This window comes from Tamandua tetradactyla, chromosome 14 (genome assembly GCF_023851605.1).
Source record: "Tamandua tetradactyla isolate mTamTet1 chromosome 14, mTamTet1.pri, whole genome shotgun sequence".
NCBI classification, from domain to species: domain Eukaryota; kingdom Metazoa; phylum Chordata; class Mammalia; order Pilosa; family Myrmecophagidae; genus Tamandua; species Tamandua tetradactyla.
Genome location: NC_135340.1, coordinates 45,777,990 through 45,796,233, shown reverse-complemented (window position 1 = coordinate 45,796,233; position 18,244 = coordinate 45,777,990). Strand labels below are relative to the sequence as shown.

Sequence of the window (18,244 nt, the reverse complement as noted above, 5' to 3'; positions counted from 1 at the left end):
GAGATCATCTATCTCTTCTTGAGTCAAAGTTGGTTGTTCATGTCTTTCCAGGAACCCGTCCATTTCCTCTAAATTGTTGTATTTATTAGCGTAAAGTTGTTCATAGTATCCTGTTATTACCTCCTTTATTTCTGTGAGGTCAGTAGCTATGTCTCCTCTTCCATGTCTGATCTTTTTTATTTGCATCCTCTCTCTTCTTCTTTTTGTCAATCTTGCTAAGGGCCCATCAATCTTATTGATTTTCTCATAGAACCAACTTCTGGTCTTATTGATTTTCTCTATTGTTTTCATGTTTTCAATTTCATTTATTTGTGCTCTAATCTTTGTTATTTCTTTCCTTTTGCTTGCTTTGGGGTTAGCTTGCTGTTCTTTCTCCAGTTCTTCCAAATGGATAGTTAATTCCTGAATTTTTGCCTTTTCTTCTTTTCTGATATAGGCATTTAGAGCAATAAATTTCCCTCTTAGCACTGCCTTTGCTGCGTCCCATAAGTTTTGATATATTGTGTTTTCATTTTCATTCGCCTTGAGGTATTTGCTAATTTCTCTAGCAATTTCTTCTTTGACCCACTCGTTGTTTAGGAGTGTGTTGTTGAGCCTCCACGTATTTGTGAATTTTCTGGCACTCTGCCTATTATTGATTTCCAACATCATTCCTTTATGGTCCGAGAAAGTGTTGTGTAAGATTTCAATCTTTTTAAATTTGTTAAGACTTGCTTTGTGACCCAGCATATGGTCTATTTTTGAGAATGATCCATGAGCACTTGAGAAAAAGGTGTATCCTGCTGTTGTGGGATGTAATGTCCTATAAATGTCTATTAAGTCTAGTTCATTTATAGTAATATTCAGATTCTCTATTTATTTGTTGATCTTCTGTCTAGATGTTCTGTCCCTTGATGAGAGTGGTGAGTTGAAGTCTCCAACTATTATAGTTTATGAGTCTTTTCCCTTTTCAGTGTTTGCAGTGTATTCCTCACGTATTTTGGGGCATTCTGGTTCGGTGCATAAATATTTATGATTGTTATGTCTTCTTGTTTAATTGTTCCTTTTATTAGTATACAGTGTCCTTCTTTGTCTCTTTTAACTGTTTTACATTTGAAGTCTAATTTGTTGGATATTAGTATAGCCACTCCTGCTCTTTTCTGGTTGTTATTTGCATGAAATATCTTTTCCCAACCTTTCACTTTCAACATATGTTTATCTTTGAGTCTAAGATGTGTTTCCTGTAGACAGCATATAGAAGGATCCTGTTTTTTAATCCATTCTGCCAATCTATGTCTTTTGATTGGGGAATTCAGTCCATTGACATTTAGTGTTATTACTGTTTGGATAATATTTTCCTCTAACATTTTGCCTTTTGTATTATATATATCATATCTGATTTTCCTTCTTTCTACACTCTTCTCCATACCTCTCTCTTCTGTCTTTTCGTATCTGACTCTAGTGCTCCCTTTAGTATTTCTTGCAGAGCTGGTCTCTTGGTCACGAATTCTTTCAGTGACTTTTTGTCTGAGAATGTTTTAATTTCTCCCTCATTTTTGAAGAACAATTTTGCTGGATATAGGAGTCTTGGTTGGCAGTTTTTCTCTTTTAGTATTTTAAATATATCATCCCACTGTCTTCTAGCTTCCATGGTTTCTGCTGAGAAATCTACACATAGTCTTATTGGGTTTCCCTTGTATGTGATGGATTGTTTTTCTCTTGCTGCTTTCAAGATCCTCTCTTTCTCTTTGACCTCTGACATTCTAACTAGTAAGTGTCTTGGAGAACGCCTATTTGGGTCTAATCTCTTTGGGGTGCGCTGCACTTCTTGGATCTGTAATTTTAGGTCTTTCATAAGAGTTGGGAAATTTTCAGTGATAATTTCTTCCATTAGTTTTTCTCCTCCTTTTCCCTTCTCTTCTCCTTCTGGGACACCCACAACATGTATATTTGTGCAGTTCATATTGTCCTTGAGTTCCCTGATACCCTGTTCAAATTTTTTCATTCTTTTCCCTATAGTTTCTGTTTCTTTTTGGAATTCAGATGTTCCATCCTCCAAATCACTAATTCTATCTTCTGTCTCTTTAAATCTATCATTGTAGCTATCCATCATTTTTTCTATGTTTGCTACTTTATCCTTCACTTCCATAAGTTCTGCGATTTGTTTTTTCAGTTTTTCTATTTCTTCTTTATGTTCAGCCCATGTCCTCTTCATGTCCTCCCTCAATTTATCGATTTCATTTTTGAAGAGGTTTTCCATTTCTGTTCGTATATTCAGCATTAGTTGTCTCAGCTCTTGTGTCTCATTTGAGCTATTGGTTTGTTCCTTTGACTGGGCCATATTCTCAATCTTTTGAGCGTGGACAGTTATCTTCTGCTGCTGGCGTCTGGGCATTTATTCAGATTTCTCTGGGTGTTGGACCCAGCAAGGTTGTAAGATTTTTCTGTGAAATCTCTGGGATCTGTTTTTCTTATCTTGCCCAGTACGTGGCGCACGTGGCACACGTTTGTCTCAAGTGTTTGGAATGGGTCTCCCCCAGTCACCGATCTCCGTGGCCTGGGGATTTCGGATCCAATACTCTCCGTTGGTTCAGGGGCCGCGCGTGGTGGGGGCATCAGCTGCCGCGGCTTGAGGGGACCCTGTGGCTGGTTGCGGGCCGCAGCAGGCCTGGGGGATTCCCCACCGGACCAGGAAGCCTCCCGTGGGGGGGGGGCTTCCGCGGCTTGGATAGCCCTCCTATCTGAGACTCGTATTCGCGGACTCGAAGCAGAGACTCGAAGCCGCCCGCAAAAGAGGGGTGCCACCTGCCTCGGCTTGGGAAACTTGCTTCTCCAATACTCTCAGTCGGCCCGGAAAGGGGGGGAGGGAGTAGCTCGGACCACCGCAGCTGCCGCTGATCGGGAAATCGCACGCCGCTCGGGGGTCTCACTGCAGCCGAGTCTCGCAGTCAGTCTAGCCAGCCCAGACTTTGGATAGCCCTCTGATCCAGGACTCGTAGCCGCGGACTCAAAGCCGAGACTCGAAGCCGCCCGCAAAAGAAGGGCGCCGCCTGCCTCGGCTTGGGGAACTTGCTTCTCCGATACTCTCAGCCGGCCCGGGAAGGAGGGAGGGATTAGCTCGGACCGCTGCAGCTGCGGCCGCTCGGGGGTCTCGCCTCAGCCAAGTCTCGCAGTCAGACTTGCCAGCCCAGACTTTGGATAGCCCTCTGATCCGAGACTCGAAGTCGCGGACTCAAAGCCGAGACTCGCAGCCGCCCGTAAAAGTGTGGCGCCGGCCGCCTTGGCTGGGAAGCTTGTCTCTCCGAGTCTCTCAGCCAGCCCGGGAAGGAGGGAGGGATTAGCTCGGACCGCCGCAGCTGTGGCCGCTCGGGGGTCTCGCCGCAGCCAAGTCTCGCAATCAGACTTGCCAGCCCAGACTTTGGATAGCCCTCTGATCCGAGACTTGTAGTTGCGGACTCGAAGCCGCCCGCAAAAGTGTGGCGCCGGCCGCCTTGGCTGGGAAGCTTGTCTCTCCGAGTCTCTCAGCCAGCCCGGGAAGGAGGGAGGGATTAGCTCGGACCGCCGCAGCTGCGGCTGCTCGGGAAATCGCCCGCCGCTCGGGGATCTCACTCACCGCAGCCGAGTTTCGCAGTCAGACTAGCCAGCCCAGACTTGGTTACGCTGTGTGTCCATTCCCTGCTGTAGCCCCGGGAGCTGTTTTGTACTGTTTCTGTTCACCTATTAGTTGATTTGGAGTCGGAGGAACTAAGACGCCATCTTGGATCTCTGTACATATATTTTTGTTCACAAAAAAAGTAGGGAAAAAAAGTCGATTGTGATGATAAAAAAGTATTTAAGCTCTCTAGCCTCCTATACTCTGAAGCAGCTAGAAGGAAAAATATGAGAGGATTGTATGGTAGCCCGTAACAAACTCTGGGATCTATCCTGTAACCAGTTTTTGAACAGTGTTTTGAAAACCATTGCTTTTTTATTTCTTCACTTTGTATATATGTTACACTATATAATAAAAAAGTTTTTAAAAAATAAAGTTTAAAAAAAATTAAAAAAATTAGGGACAAATGTCCTTTTTATCATTCAGCGAAATCTTAAACATTCTTGATCCAAATATAATTTTTTTATATAGAGAAAAATAATCTGACCACTTTAAATAAATTATTCCATATAAAAGTATAAAAAGAGAATAGTGACTGCCATAATAGTACAAGACTGGGACTCTTGTGATCAGACTTGGGTTCCAAGTGAAGGGTATGTACCTAATTCTGTATCAAGCAAAGATATGTTTATTTGTAAACCATTTATTATAGAAATATTTACTGAATGCCTAATGTGTTAGGGTCTGTGCCAACACATAAACTTGCTCATAGGAGTGAGAGTTAAGATCAGAAACTTAACTCCTTATGATGGTTTTAAGCTATTATGCACCCCAGAAAAGCCATGTCCTTTAATCCTCATTCAATATTACTAGGTGGGATCTTTTTTATTGTTTCCATGGAGATGTGACCACCCAGTTGTGGGTGGTAACTTTTGATTAGATGGTTTCCATGGAGATGTGCCTTCACCCATTCCAGGTGCAGTTGCTTACTGGAGCCCTTTAAGAGAGAATAATGTAGGAAAAACTTGAGAACCAGCAGAACCCACAGAACCAACAGAATGCACACAGCCAGAGACTTTTGGAGATGCAGAAGGAAAATGACCCAGGGAAGCCTTATGAAATGAGAAGAGAAAGTTAGCAGGCTTTACCATGTGACTTCCCAGCTGACAGAGGTGTTCTGGACCCACTGGCCCTTCTTGAATCAAGGTATCTTTCCCTGGATGCCTTAGTTCAACATTTTCACAGCCTTAGAACTGTAAACTCGCAACTTAATAAATTCCCCCCTTTAAAAGCCATTCCGTTTCTGGTATACTGCATTCTGGCAGCTTTTACAAACTAAAACACCCCTTAACACAGAAAGAGCAGAAAAGGGGTATCCTAGTTTTCTCAACTAATACTCTGAAGCTTTCAGAAGTCATACCACTTTACTGACTTTAGACTTTTTGATAGTTTATACTTTCTACATACTCAAAAAGCTAACAATTCAGCAATATACAAATCAAAGTAAGCCTCAAATCAAAGCACACACAACACACAATGGCTAATTAACATTAAAAAGTACTTAATCTCACTCATAATTAAAGAAAAGCAAAAAAAAATTGAGATATGACATTTTCTTTTAGAAAAAAATTAAGCTTGTTAATACCTACTTTTGAAGATAAAAATGAAGTATTCTTGCACACTTTTCACTGGTAGGAGTTTAAATTGATGCATCTTTCTGAAATTGTGCATACCCTTTGACCAAGGAATTCCACTGTTAGGAATTTATCCTACAAATATACTAATAATGAGAATGCAAGGATATATGTACAAGGACGTTCAACAAAATATTATTTGTAACAGCAAAACATCTGGCAAAATTTTAAGTGCTCATGAACAGAAAACCACTTAAGTGAAATTATGATATAGGAATATAATGGAATACTATTCCACCACAAAGGAATGAGGCAGATCTTTACGGACTGAAATGACATGATATTCCAGATAAAAGTTGTTCTAGTTTGCTAGCTGCCAGAATGCAATATACCAGAAATGGAATGGCTTTTAAAAAGGTGAATTTAATAAGTTGCTAGTTTACAGTTCTAAGGCTGAGAAAAGTCCCAATTAAAGCAAGTCTATAAAAATGTCCACCAAAAGCATCCAGGGAAAGATACCTTTGGTTCAAGAAGGCTGATGAAGTTCAGGGTTTCTCTCTCAAGTGAGAAGGCACATGGCGAACACAGTCAGGGCTTTTCTCTCTCATCTGGAAGGGCACATGGCAAACATGGTGTCATCTGCTAGTTTTCTCTCCTGGCTTCTGGTTTCATGAAGCTCCCTGGGAGGCCTTTTCCTCCTTCATCTCCAAAGGTCGCTGGCTGGTGGACTCTGTACTTCGTGTGCTGCTCTTTCTGAATCTCTTTCTCCAAAATGTTTCCTCTTTTATAGAGGAAAGGTCGCTGGCTGGTGGACTCTCTGCTTCGTGGTGCTGCAGCATTCTCTGCTCTCTCTGAATCTCCCATTCTCCAAAACATTTCCTCTTTTATAGGACTCCAATAAACCAATCAAGACCCACCCAAATGGGTGGAGACATGTCGTCACCTAATGCAGTTTAACAACCACTCTTGACTAAATCACATCATCCAGGGAGATGATCTGATTACAGTTTCAAACATAAAGTGTTGAATAGGGATTATTCTACCTTTATGAAATGGGATTTTGATTAAAACATGGCTTTTCTAGGGGGCATACATCCTTTCAAACCAGCACAAAAGTTAAGTGAAAATAAGCAAGTTGTAGAACAGTTTGCATAATATAATTCCACTGATATGAAAAGGAAAAAAGACTCATCTATAATTTGAAAATGTAAATTAAAACTTTCAAAAAGAATTCCCAAGAAACTGTCAGCAATGAGTACCTAGGGGACTGAACAGAGATATTTTACAGGATGTTTTACGTTCTTTATGTATTTTTGTACTGGCTGAATTCCTCACCAGAACATATATTTTATTTTAGAAATGTAACAGTTCTAAGATTTTTTTATTTTTATTTTTATTTTTTTTACATGGGCAGGCACCGTGAAACGAACCTGGGTCCTCTGGCATGGCAGGTGAGAACTCTGCCTGCTGAGCCACCATGGCCTGCCCAGTTCTAAGATCTTGTGACATTCTTGTTATATACAAGCTTACTGCAATTTAAATAGGAAATATCTAGGGGAAAATTAATGTATTTACATAACTTGTTTTACTTATAAGGAACTGGTGCACTATTTCTACAACTCACTTAATGCCATGCTGTTTATTAAGTGCTTTCAATCATTAAAACAAAGGTGATTAAAGACCAAGAAGAATGATAAAAAGGGAAAGGTTGTTGCAAAGATATTTTTTTAATATTATAATTTTAATATCTACTTTTCAAATTATCTTGGAAAGAAGTTCTAATTCTCATAGATTTGTTTTAAACCTAAAATCATGCAAAATTAGTTTATAAACATACCCTAAATTGAGTCTTAGCAATCAATTGCAGAAGTAGTTTCCTAAAATTCTTACCAAGCTGGGCAAAGAAGCAATAGGAACAAAATTAAGGATAGAAAATGGAAAAGAAGGGAAAAGAAAATTAGAGAAGAGACTAAGGTCTGTTAGTGTAAACAGGAAAGAGTGACATTAGAGAAAGTCAATCCCCAGGGTAATACTATACCTAACAGCTGGCTGTGTTCCCCTGTGATGGAGTTCTGACTCGGGTCTGAAAAACAAACAATTGAAAAGAAAAGAAAAAAATGAATGACCAAAACAAATATATTTTTAAAAACCAGCAACAAAAATTAACCAAAGAAAGAAGGAAAAAATATTTAATTCCTTAAGAAACATAAATGAAAGGACAATAAAAAATAGAATGAATTGTTAAAAAAAAATAATCACACAAATTTGACTAAGCAGTAATAGAGCCATTAAAAAGAAGGATGATTCAGGACCTATGAAAAGAGTTACATTTTCTCTTTAATGACAAAGGAATAACTCGGCATAACAGTTCAAAGTCAAGACATAAGCAAAGTGTCTATTATTACTAGTAGATATATTCTGACTTGGCTTTAAGATAAAATGACTAACTGGCTTTTCAGATATCTATTTCTTCAATAATCCATAATAAGTTGTGGCAATAAGCCAAATTCCTAATATAAAAGATATTTACAATCACCATTTAACAATGAACATATTGTTATTGTTATTTGCTTATTTTAGGGGTTTGAAAAACATTAAGAGCTAAATATGGAAAAGGACTTGAGCTCCATTTTCCTCAAAGATTAATTTCTTGAGACACTGAGGATTACATCTGGCTTTCTAGAATGTATGTTAGGGAGAATAAAAATAATTTTAGACCAGAGGGTATATAAACTTGAATCGGAAAAAGTTACATCTTTATTTTCACTAATCTCTAATTGAACTTTGGTACTTTTTCCAATTATGATGCAGGTAACAAACTAAAACATTTACAAACATTAAAGTACCTTGTGGTTTTGTCAACAATAAAATTAAGATATTTTCATATCATATTTGACACATATATCTTGCAATATCTTCTAGGTTATATACTATATCATAGTTTCATATTATATTTGACACATATATCTTTTAGTTTAAATACTTATACTACTTTGCAGTTAGGGTCATTATTAGATTAGCTTCTAAGTCTTATATAATGCACTGATAAAGAAGCATATATCACAACTTTAATATCTGATTATTATTGTATACGTTTCTTAACCTTATATATATTTTTATACATGTGTGTGTACGTGTGTGAGTGTATATTATTTTATGCAATTAAAAATCTTATTCTGAGATGGCTTCAGACTGCCAAAAGGGTCCAAGACAGAAAAAAATTATTAAGAACTGCTATTTTAGCTCTTCAAAAATTCAGATATTTTCCATGACGTCTTTATATTACTATAATTTAATAAATCTAACACTTCGAAATAGGCTTCCCAAACAGAGAAAGAAATAATCAGCACACATGGACAAATTCTCATTTCTGGAAGGTGTTATACTCTAGAATATACTAATGCATATTCTGTATATGCTAATAAAGAGGAGATAAGGTGGAAACCTGATTCCTATAATTAAAATTTTTAAATTCTATATTAATATTGTAAGATATATTTTTAGAGAATTTTTCCTTTAACTTAGTTTTAAAAAAGAAATTTCAAATTTTTCTACTCCATGATTTTTCCTCAATGTTCCAGGGAGTAAATCCCAATTTTTACTTTAAACTCATTTATTTCCCATATAAATAAAGAATATGGCTTGTTCTTGCACATAAGACAAAGCTGAAATAACAGTTCCTTAGTAAGTTAACATAATTCATATATATATATATCTTACATGTAAGGAGAAAACTGGGTCCTATCATAGAAAAGAGGCTACATGGGTGGCATGGAAGGAAGAGTAGGGAAAGAATTCTGTAATTTTAAAATTGGAAGAAACTTTGTCATCATCTACATTTACTGTACTGATTCTAAAGGAAAAAGCTGGAGATGGGTTATCAGCATTGTGTATTTTTTTTCCTAAGACCATACCAACCAACGTCCCTTATCAAGTTTAGGATTCCCAGCTACTGTTATTAATGGAAATATGCCTTGTATTACTTAGAGTGTGCTAGAACAGAAAAAGTTGAGAACCTCTGATCAATATCTTAATATTTTCAGCTGAGAAAAATAATGCCTGGATTCAGGGGCCAAAGATCTAACACACTAACTGCTGAAAAAGAAACGTGAGAGATATAGTCTTGATGCCTTGGGAATCTATTTTCATGTTTCTCAATATTCTGTAATTCTAACTTTCTTGTTCTAAAACAAAATATGATGGCTTAGAAACAAGTTATCTAGAAATGCCAAGGAATTTATCATATGAATATAAAAATCTGTCAGATAACTGAGGCAAACTAGATACAGTTTAAAGGTGAAAAATATAAATGACTTTTCTTCTTAAAAAGAATCAATTTCCTCTGTACTTCCTGTACTTCTAAACTTCCTTGCCTCTGACCTGCACATACATGGTCGATCATATATTCCCTAGTCAAGCTGGAAATTCTTGCCCCCCTCCACCTTCTACAGTGGAGACGAGAAATGTTTTAATCGAAATAAACCTTTTGTATAGTTTTATACAAGTTCAAATTAGATTTTTGTTTTTCATTTATTATAATTAAAGGAACACAGGGAAATCCTTAATACATATTTGGTACTTTGAAGACTAACCTCGAAGAACCTTCTTCATTAATGTTGCATGTAAAAGCTGAAACAAGAAAGCAAATAGGCTATTGAACCAAGTCTAGAATGAAACTAGATAAGCCTGTAAAAATCACCAGTGGTAACTGGGTTTAAGTTGAAGGGCATTTCTCCTTACGCAAACCAAATTGTGTAACCAACATGATGGCAATGCTCTGAGATATGTCTGGGAACCTTTCCATTGTCTTATTCTGAACTCTCAACATTTTTCCTGCCTATTATCATTGGTGAGAGCACACCAAGTTTGCCTAAGACTAGGAGTTATCCTAAATACTACTTGAAATGACATTTATTTTAATCAAATTACTTCCTATCATAGGAACCACCTTCCAGTAATAGCACTCTCTGTTGCCTTCATAAATTAAGCTGCTCTTGGGTCATAATATAACCAGATTATATTCAAGAGCCTGAGAATTACCAGTCAAAGGGTAATTCAAATAAAACAGTAGAAACAAAACATTTATCTTTTCATAACAGTTAAGTACAAACAGAACGCTGAACTGAAAATATTACCTTATAACTGTAATTATATAGTAGTTTTACAAATAGGCCCTTGCTCAATATATTTAATTTATCTCGGATAAATGATATTATTTTATTTAGCTTTTTACCATGTGCCTTGGAGGGTGGAGATAAAAATGGTTGTGGGTGGTACCCATTTGCAAAACTGCCTCTGTACAAAGTATATTTTTTTCTGAAGAGGCTTATTATTCCCCTGAATTTTCCCACAGCAATAGTTTTTCCTGAATTTCTAGTAATAACTGGATCTACCATTCTTTATAGAAAATTTGAAGCAAATGAAGGCCAGCCTGTTGCTTTAGCTATAATTCAGTGTATAGGATTTTAGTCTTGATTACAGAAAGAGTCAGTAATTTCATTAAATAACAAGTAAAAATGGAAACTGTTGCCTAATTTTTTAGATAAAGAAGCATGACCAAGTACTTCAATAGGAGCACATACATCAGGAAAATTAGCCTATTATGCTACAGGTTATATTATCTAAACATAATTCAAAGGCTATTTCAGGTACCAAGTGGATGAAATTACTGGCCTTGACATAACAAATTTCTAATTTTCTGGATTCCAAATTCTTAAACCATAGCAGCAGTACTGTCAGAAATCATTTAAATTCATAATTGGGCAAAGATAATCAAAGACGGAACCAAAGACAACTACACTAACGTTCACATTTATTAGATTCTGCCTCTGTATATGATTAGGTGCTTACCTTGATGGGAAATCTAAATGAAGGAATAAGTTATAAGGTAAATAAGGTAAAATCTGAAAGTCCTGTCCTCTTTGTGGAGATTTTGAACTTATTACAATGAAACTAGACAGACCTGGAAAATTTTACAAGTAATTAATGAAATGAAATAAATGGGTAAAAAACAGAAGGCAATTTTTTTTGCCAAGTAATTAAACAGTAAGGTGGAAATGTAAACTATTGCATTCAAAAATGCAATAATTCAAGCAGAAAAAATTTAATAATTCATTAGCTTTATGTTTATAGACTAACCCAAAAAAGAGAATCAAAAGATCCTTATTTGAACTTTTAATATAATAAAAATATAATTAAAAATATTTGGTCTACTTCAGCCAAAGGGAAGAAAAAAAATTTCTGCTGGGATTTATAGGTCAGTCCAATCTAAAAAAAAAAAAAAAAAAAAAAACACGCCAATTTCCAAAGTCTCACGATGACAGGCATCCAGATTGGTTTCTTATTTCCCCAAGACGATTTATAAATGGGGCTAGGCTACATCTAAAAATAATTATAATAAAACTAAAACTAGGGAAAAATAAAATTTTAATTTCAGTATCATCTTTACAAAACTCTAGCCCTTTATTCACTTATTCTGAGTTCCTTTATATTGCTGTCTTGAATGCCAAGGCAATTCCTCTAGACTCTACCTTTTCTAGTGGTACCTCCTTTATCCTTTAAGGACATTTCAAGATCATTTTATTCACTCCTATCAAATCAGACCTTATTAGCCATCATTTCATTCCTGTCAAAGTCCACCTTTTTTTCCTTTTTAAGTAATAATCAATGAGCAAATCTGATAAATAAAACATTTCCCAAAGTACATATTCTTTAGTACACCAATAGGAATATTGTGAGAAAAGGTTTTGCAGTGGGATTGGTAAGTAAACATGGCAAACCTGTTAAAACTTAAGTAGATTTTTAAATATATAATTTCTCAGATCCTTCACTTTGCTAATGGACTCTGCCTAGTTAATCTCTAAAAGAATATAGTATTTAGTATAATCTAAATGCAGCAGAACAGATACTTCACTTTTCAAACATCTTTCATGATAACTGGTCTATGGTACATACTTTGATAAATGTTGAACTAATTCATTATCGATATACTAAGTTTAAAGTGTAACTTCCTAGATCATCATTTCCATTTGCTCACTCATTCATGCACAAAGCACTGTTTCTGTTAAATCAGTGTTTTCCAAGTTTATCTAGTCAAAAGAATCATCTGGGGAATTTGTTAAACTATAAATTCTTAGATCACACACATAGCCCTAATCAATCAATCTCATGAGTGGGTCCTAGGGTTCTGTAGTTTTACCAACTGTCCCAGGTAACTATATTTTATAATAGATATAAAATTTCATTCATTTATTCAACATCCATCCATTTAAATATTTGGGGGACTACTAAGTTCCAGTCCTAGGGTTCTTTGTCCTAGGAATAGAGTAGCAAATGAGAAAAAGTCCCAGTTCTCATGCAGAGAATTTATTTTGTGAGGAGATAAACAATAAGAGAAAATTAATTTTATCAACACTTCAGCTTGTAGTTTTAAGTGTTATGATGAAAATAAAAGGAGTGACTGGATTGAGTGGACAGTAAAGGCCTTTCTCAAGAAGTAACACTTAAGATGAGACCTGCATGAAAAAGAGTCAATCATATGAGGATCTTGGAAAAGACAGATTCAGTTAGAGGAACAGATTATGCAAAGGCCCTTAAGTGGGAATAAACCTGGTGTGTTTGGGAAAATTTTATGTGGCTAAAGCACAGTAAGGGACAGGTGAGAAATGATGTCAGTGGATTGGACAGCAGTCCAATCCTATAGTCTTGCAGACTATGGTAAGGAGTGTGAATTTTACTCCAAATATGATGTTATATGAATAAACCGTTTTCAACAAGTAGTATCTTTTAATTTTTCAAAAGATGCAGGGTATTGGCTAGATAATGGAATGTTGGAAGAGCAAAAGTAGAAAAAGGGGAAACAACAATGAATCTACTGCAGAAATTTCAAAAAGATTCTCATTTATTTATTAAATATATTTTGAGTACCCTACCTGTGAGATATTATTTCTATTAATAGAAATAGAGTAAAAAAAAATTCCTGCCTTCAAGGAGCTTACGTTTTAGTGGAAAAGGAACTGACAGTAAACAATATTTATGTCAAGAGTTATAAGTCATAAAACAAAATAAAGCAGAGTAAAAGAATATGTTTAAGGCATCTATTCCTACAAGTATTTACAGGAAGAACATTCCAGGCATAAAGAAAAGTGAAAGCAAAGATACTGAAACCAGTGTGTTGGCATGTTCAATGAACAGTGAGAAGGCTAGGACACCACGTGGATGCACAAGTCAAAAGTGATAGGACATTGTGCCACTTTGAAGGTATTATGTAGCCCAGAAAAGCATGTTTTAATCTTGACTCAATCTTGTGGTGGCAGCTGTCTCTTCTAATACCAATTCAATATTGTACGGCAGAAACCTTTTATTAGATAATCTCCACAGAGATGTGATACAACTAGTTTGTGGGTGTGAGCTCTGATTAGATGGAGATGTAACTCCATCCATTTCAGGTAGGTCTTGATTAGTTTACTGGAATCCTTTAAAAGAAGAAACATTTTGGAGAGAGTCTGAAATGACAAGGCTGACAGAGCTCAGAGCTAATGCAGATGCTGACACTTGAAGAACAGAGACACAGACGTTTAGAGATGCATGGAGCCCAGGAGATGTTGCCATGTCAAGTAAGCCAGAACTTGGAGAGAGTCAAGGCAAGCCAAGAGATGAAAGCTAGTCCTGGAGAAGCAAAGTGAGGAGTCCCCACAGGAACAGAAGCTGAAAGCAAGGGAGCCCAGGGAGAGGGACCAGCAGATGCCAGCCACGTGACTTCCCAGCTGAAAGAGGTGTTCCTGGCCCATCAGCCTTCCTTGAATTAAGGTATCTTTCCCTGGACACCTTAGTTTGGACATTTTTATAGGCTTAGAACTGTAAAGTTATAACTAATTAAATTTCCCTTTTTAAAAGTCATTCTAGTTCTGGTATATCACATTCCAGCAGTGTGTAAACTAACACAGACATGAAATAAGAGATGAATATATGTTTTGTAGAGGGAGTACAGATTATGTGAAGCCTGTAGAGCATGGTACAGACTTTTTAAAATATAATTTTATTGAGATATATTCACACACCATACAAACCCTCTGAAGTGTAATGCCATCACATAGCATTGTAAAGATTTTGATTTTACTCTAAATGATATAGGAAGCCATTGGAGGGTTGTGATATATGTGCCCCCTACCAGGGTTTTTGAAGATGTGACTAGTTAATAAGATGAAACAAAACTGGGTAAGGGTGAGTCCTAATCCAATATGACCAGTGTCCTTAAAAGGAGAGAAAATCTGGACACAGTTAATAGGAGACAGAGAGAAGACAGCCATGTGATGGAGGCAGAGATCGAGTTATGGCTTGCCAGCAAGTCAACACCAGAATTCTACAGATTTCAGAAGAAGCCTGGCCCTGCCGACACCTTGATTTTGGACTCCTAACCTTCAAAACTGTGTGACAATGAATTTCTGTTGTTTTAAGTCACCCAGTTCATGGTACTTTGTTATGGAAACCCTAAGAAATTAACACACCTGGGGGGACTTGAGGGAAGATGGCTGAATAGACCAGCTCAAGCTCAGCCCTATTCACAAAAAAGTTAGAGAAAGGACAGGAGGGTGACTGAGGTGGCGATTCAGGAGTGCAGCTGACCTGGGAGAGTCTTCTGCACCATATGCAGCAAACTTGGTTGCAGAGGTAAAGGAACTGAGAGGCAAACAGCTGGAGCCTGGTGTGGAGGCACAGAGGCATGGAGCCTGCAGGAGTGCATGGATGGGAATGCAGGACTAGGAAGTAAGCCAGGCTGTGTTCCTTGTGTGTGCTACCCTTACCAGCACAGCCTGTGACCAACAACTAACCCCACACCCCATGTACCCAAACCCTCTCACCGGCTCCCATTTCCCGCACTCCAGGCATCCTCATTCCACCAGCCCCCAGTACATGTACTTGTCCCCTACCCCCACCCCAAGTGCAGCCGAACCCAACTCTCCTGCATTCCTCCCAAGCACTACCTCCCCCTCACTGTTCTCTGCAGGCTGTTACCAGCACATAAAAACTGCGGGCACCAACCTCCACACCTAGGCTAGCCCTGTAGCCCCATCCTCCTGCCCACAGTCTCGCATAGCCTCATTCCACCCTGCCTGAGCTCTGCACATCCATTTATGGCACTCCCAGGTCCACGTATGTGCACGGGTCCTCAATCACATTATTCAGCTCTGGAAACCGCACTTTACAGCAGTCCTAGAAGCATGCATGCACACGGCCCTCAGCCACACTTCCCAGCTCTGAGAAAGTGCTGACCGGTACAGTTGGTCACAGCTGTCCACAGTCCATGAGGGCATAACGTTGACCTGCTGCCACAGCTCTACTCATGCACACAAAGGGCCCCATGGCTTAGAGCAGCACATACCAGGGTTACGCCCTCCCAGACCACTGCACATACACAGCTACATCTTTTCTAGCCACTGGGCACCCACATTCACAAGCATCAATGTAACATCACCAACCTGTGCCTATACCTGACCTGAAACAAATCAACAAACTGAGTGCCCACCCTATGCCCTGCTTTCTGCTGTACAACCATCCCGTGAACACAAGGCCTTAGACAACTGAAAGAAATCAACTCCCAAAGTAAATCAATCAAAATATTTACATGCCACGAAGATAGCAGAAGATCACTAAGCATATCACAATACAGACAGATATAGCCCTGCCTAACGACCAAATTAAAACATCAGAGGAGACACAGATGCTTGAACAACTAATCAAAGATGTTCATACAACTCTACTTAATAAAATAAGTGGGATAGCAAATGACAAAAAAGGAGATCAAGAAGACAATAGAAGAGCATAAAGAGGAATTTGAAAGAATAAATAGAAAAACAGCAGTTATCATAGAGATTAAAGACTCTGTTGACTGAATAAAAAACATACTAGAGACACACAATACCAGATTTGAAGAGAAAGAAGAAAGAATAAATGATATAGAGGATAGGATAATTGACTCTGAAGACTTAAAACAACAAATGGTAAAAAAGGTGGAAAAAATTGAATGGGAACTCATGGAAATGATAGGTAAAACAAAGCATGCAAATATAAGAGCCACTGATATCCCAGAAGAAGACAGGAGTAAAGGCTAGGAAGAGTAGGTGAGGATATACCGGGGGAAAACTTCCCAACTCTCATAAAGGACATAAATATAGAAATATAGAAGAAGACCAAAGAACTCCAAACAGAACAAATCCAAATAGGCCTTCCCCAAGGCACATACTAATCAGTCTGTCAAATGTTGAATAGAGGCAAAAAAAACCCTGAAAGTGGCAAGAGAAAAACAATCTACTACATTCAAGGGAAATCAAATAAGACTGAATTTAGACTACTCAACTAGCACCCTGGAGGCGAGAAGGCAGTGGTATGATATATTTAAGATCCTGAAAGAGAAAGACTTTGAGGCAAGAATTCTGTACCCAGACAAATTGTCCTTCAAAATCAAGGGAGAGATCAAAGTTTCCACAGACAAAGAAGTCCTGAAAGACTTCTACAAGAGACAGGCCCTACAACAAATACTGAAAGGAGATCTGACGGCTGAAAAAACAGACAAGAGAGAGGTCTGGAGGAAGGCACAGAATGGAAGAGTACCACTAAGGGTAATTTAAAGAATACAAAGAGAAAGAAGAAAAGAATATATAGATCTGAGAAATAAAATAAAAAAGATAAGATGGTAGAATCAAGAAATGCATTTTCAGTAATAACTTTGAATGCTAACGGAATAAATTTACCACTTAAAGGATATAGATTGACAGAATGGATTAATCCAGCTATATGCTCCTTACAAGAGATTCATTTTAGACACAAGGATACAAATAGATTGAAAGTGAAAGGATGGAAAAAGATTTTCCATGCAAGTTGTAACCAAAAGAAAACAGGAGTAGCTATACTAATATCAAACAAAATAGACTTTAAATGTAAAGACATAATAAGAGACAAAGAAGGACACTATATACTAATTAAAGGGTCAATTCACCAAGAATTATAACAATCATAAATGTTTATGCTCCCAAGCAAGGAGGTCAAAAGTACATGAGATAGACATTGGCAAAACTGAAGGGAGTGATAGATGGTTCAACAATAATAGTAGGAGACTTCAATACACCACTCTCCTCTATAGAAAGAACAAGACAGGAGATCAACAAGGAAATAGAGAAGTTAAATAACTTGATAAATGAATTAGACCTAACAGACATATATAGGTCACTGCACCCCATAGCACAAGGTTATACATTCTTCGCTAGTGCTCATGAAACATTCTCCAGGATAGATCATTTGCTGGGGCATAAAAGAGTTCTTTACAAATATAAAAATACTGAAATTATTAAAAGCACTTTCTCTGATCACATTGGAATGAAGCTGGATCTCAATAACTACCAAAGAATGAGAACATTCAAAAATATATGGAGATTATTAACGCACTCTTATATAACCAGTGGGTCAAAGAAGAAACTGCTGGAGAAATCAGTATTATCTCGAGATGAATGAAAATGAGCATACAACTTACCAGAAATTATGGGATGCAGTAAAGGCTGTGCTGAGAGGGAAATTTATTGCCCTAAATGCTTATATTAAAAAACAAGAGCGAGTAAAAATCAAGGACTTATCAGCAAACCCAGAGGAACTTGAGACAGTACAGCAAACTAACCCCAAAGCAAATAGGAGAAGAGAAATAACAAAGATTAAAGCAGAGATAAATGAATGGGAGAACAAAAGAGCAATACAAAGAATCAATACAACCAAAAGTTTGTTCTTTGAGAAAATCAATAAGATCGATGGGCCACTACCAAGACTGACAAAGAAAAAAAAGAGGATGCAAATAAACAAAATCAGAAATTAGAAGGGGTGCGTTACCATAGATCCTGAAGTAATAAAGGAAATCATAAGAGGATACTATGAACAACTATACAGCAACAAACTAGACAACTTAGATGAAACAGACAAATTCCTGGGGACACACAAACAAGCTGCAGTGACTCAGGAAGAAATAGAAGATCTCAACAAACCAATCACAAGTAAA

General features: G+C 37.4%; 1 protein-coding gene across 4 annotated transcripts in view; it reads right to left on the bottom strand.

The window, feature by feature from the left end:
- The window catches only part of SLC12A6 (solute carrier family 12 member 6), a 200,971-nt gene that overhangs the window by 109,587 nt on the left and 73,140 nt on the right, over positions 1–18,244 (bottom strand). For 3 of the 4 annotated variants that reach the window (XM_077127352.1, XM_077127349.1, XM_077127351.1), the window contains exon 2: positions 7,244–7,288. The exons of the other annotated variant lie outside the window; for it this stretch is intronic. In XM_077127352.1, the coding sequence (XP_076983467.1) occupies positions 7,244–7,288 (45 nt within the window). The remainder of the gene's footprint in view (positions 1–7,243; positions 7,289–18,244) is intronic. 4 annotated transcript variants of the gene reach the window in all.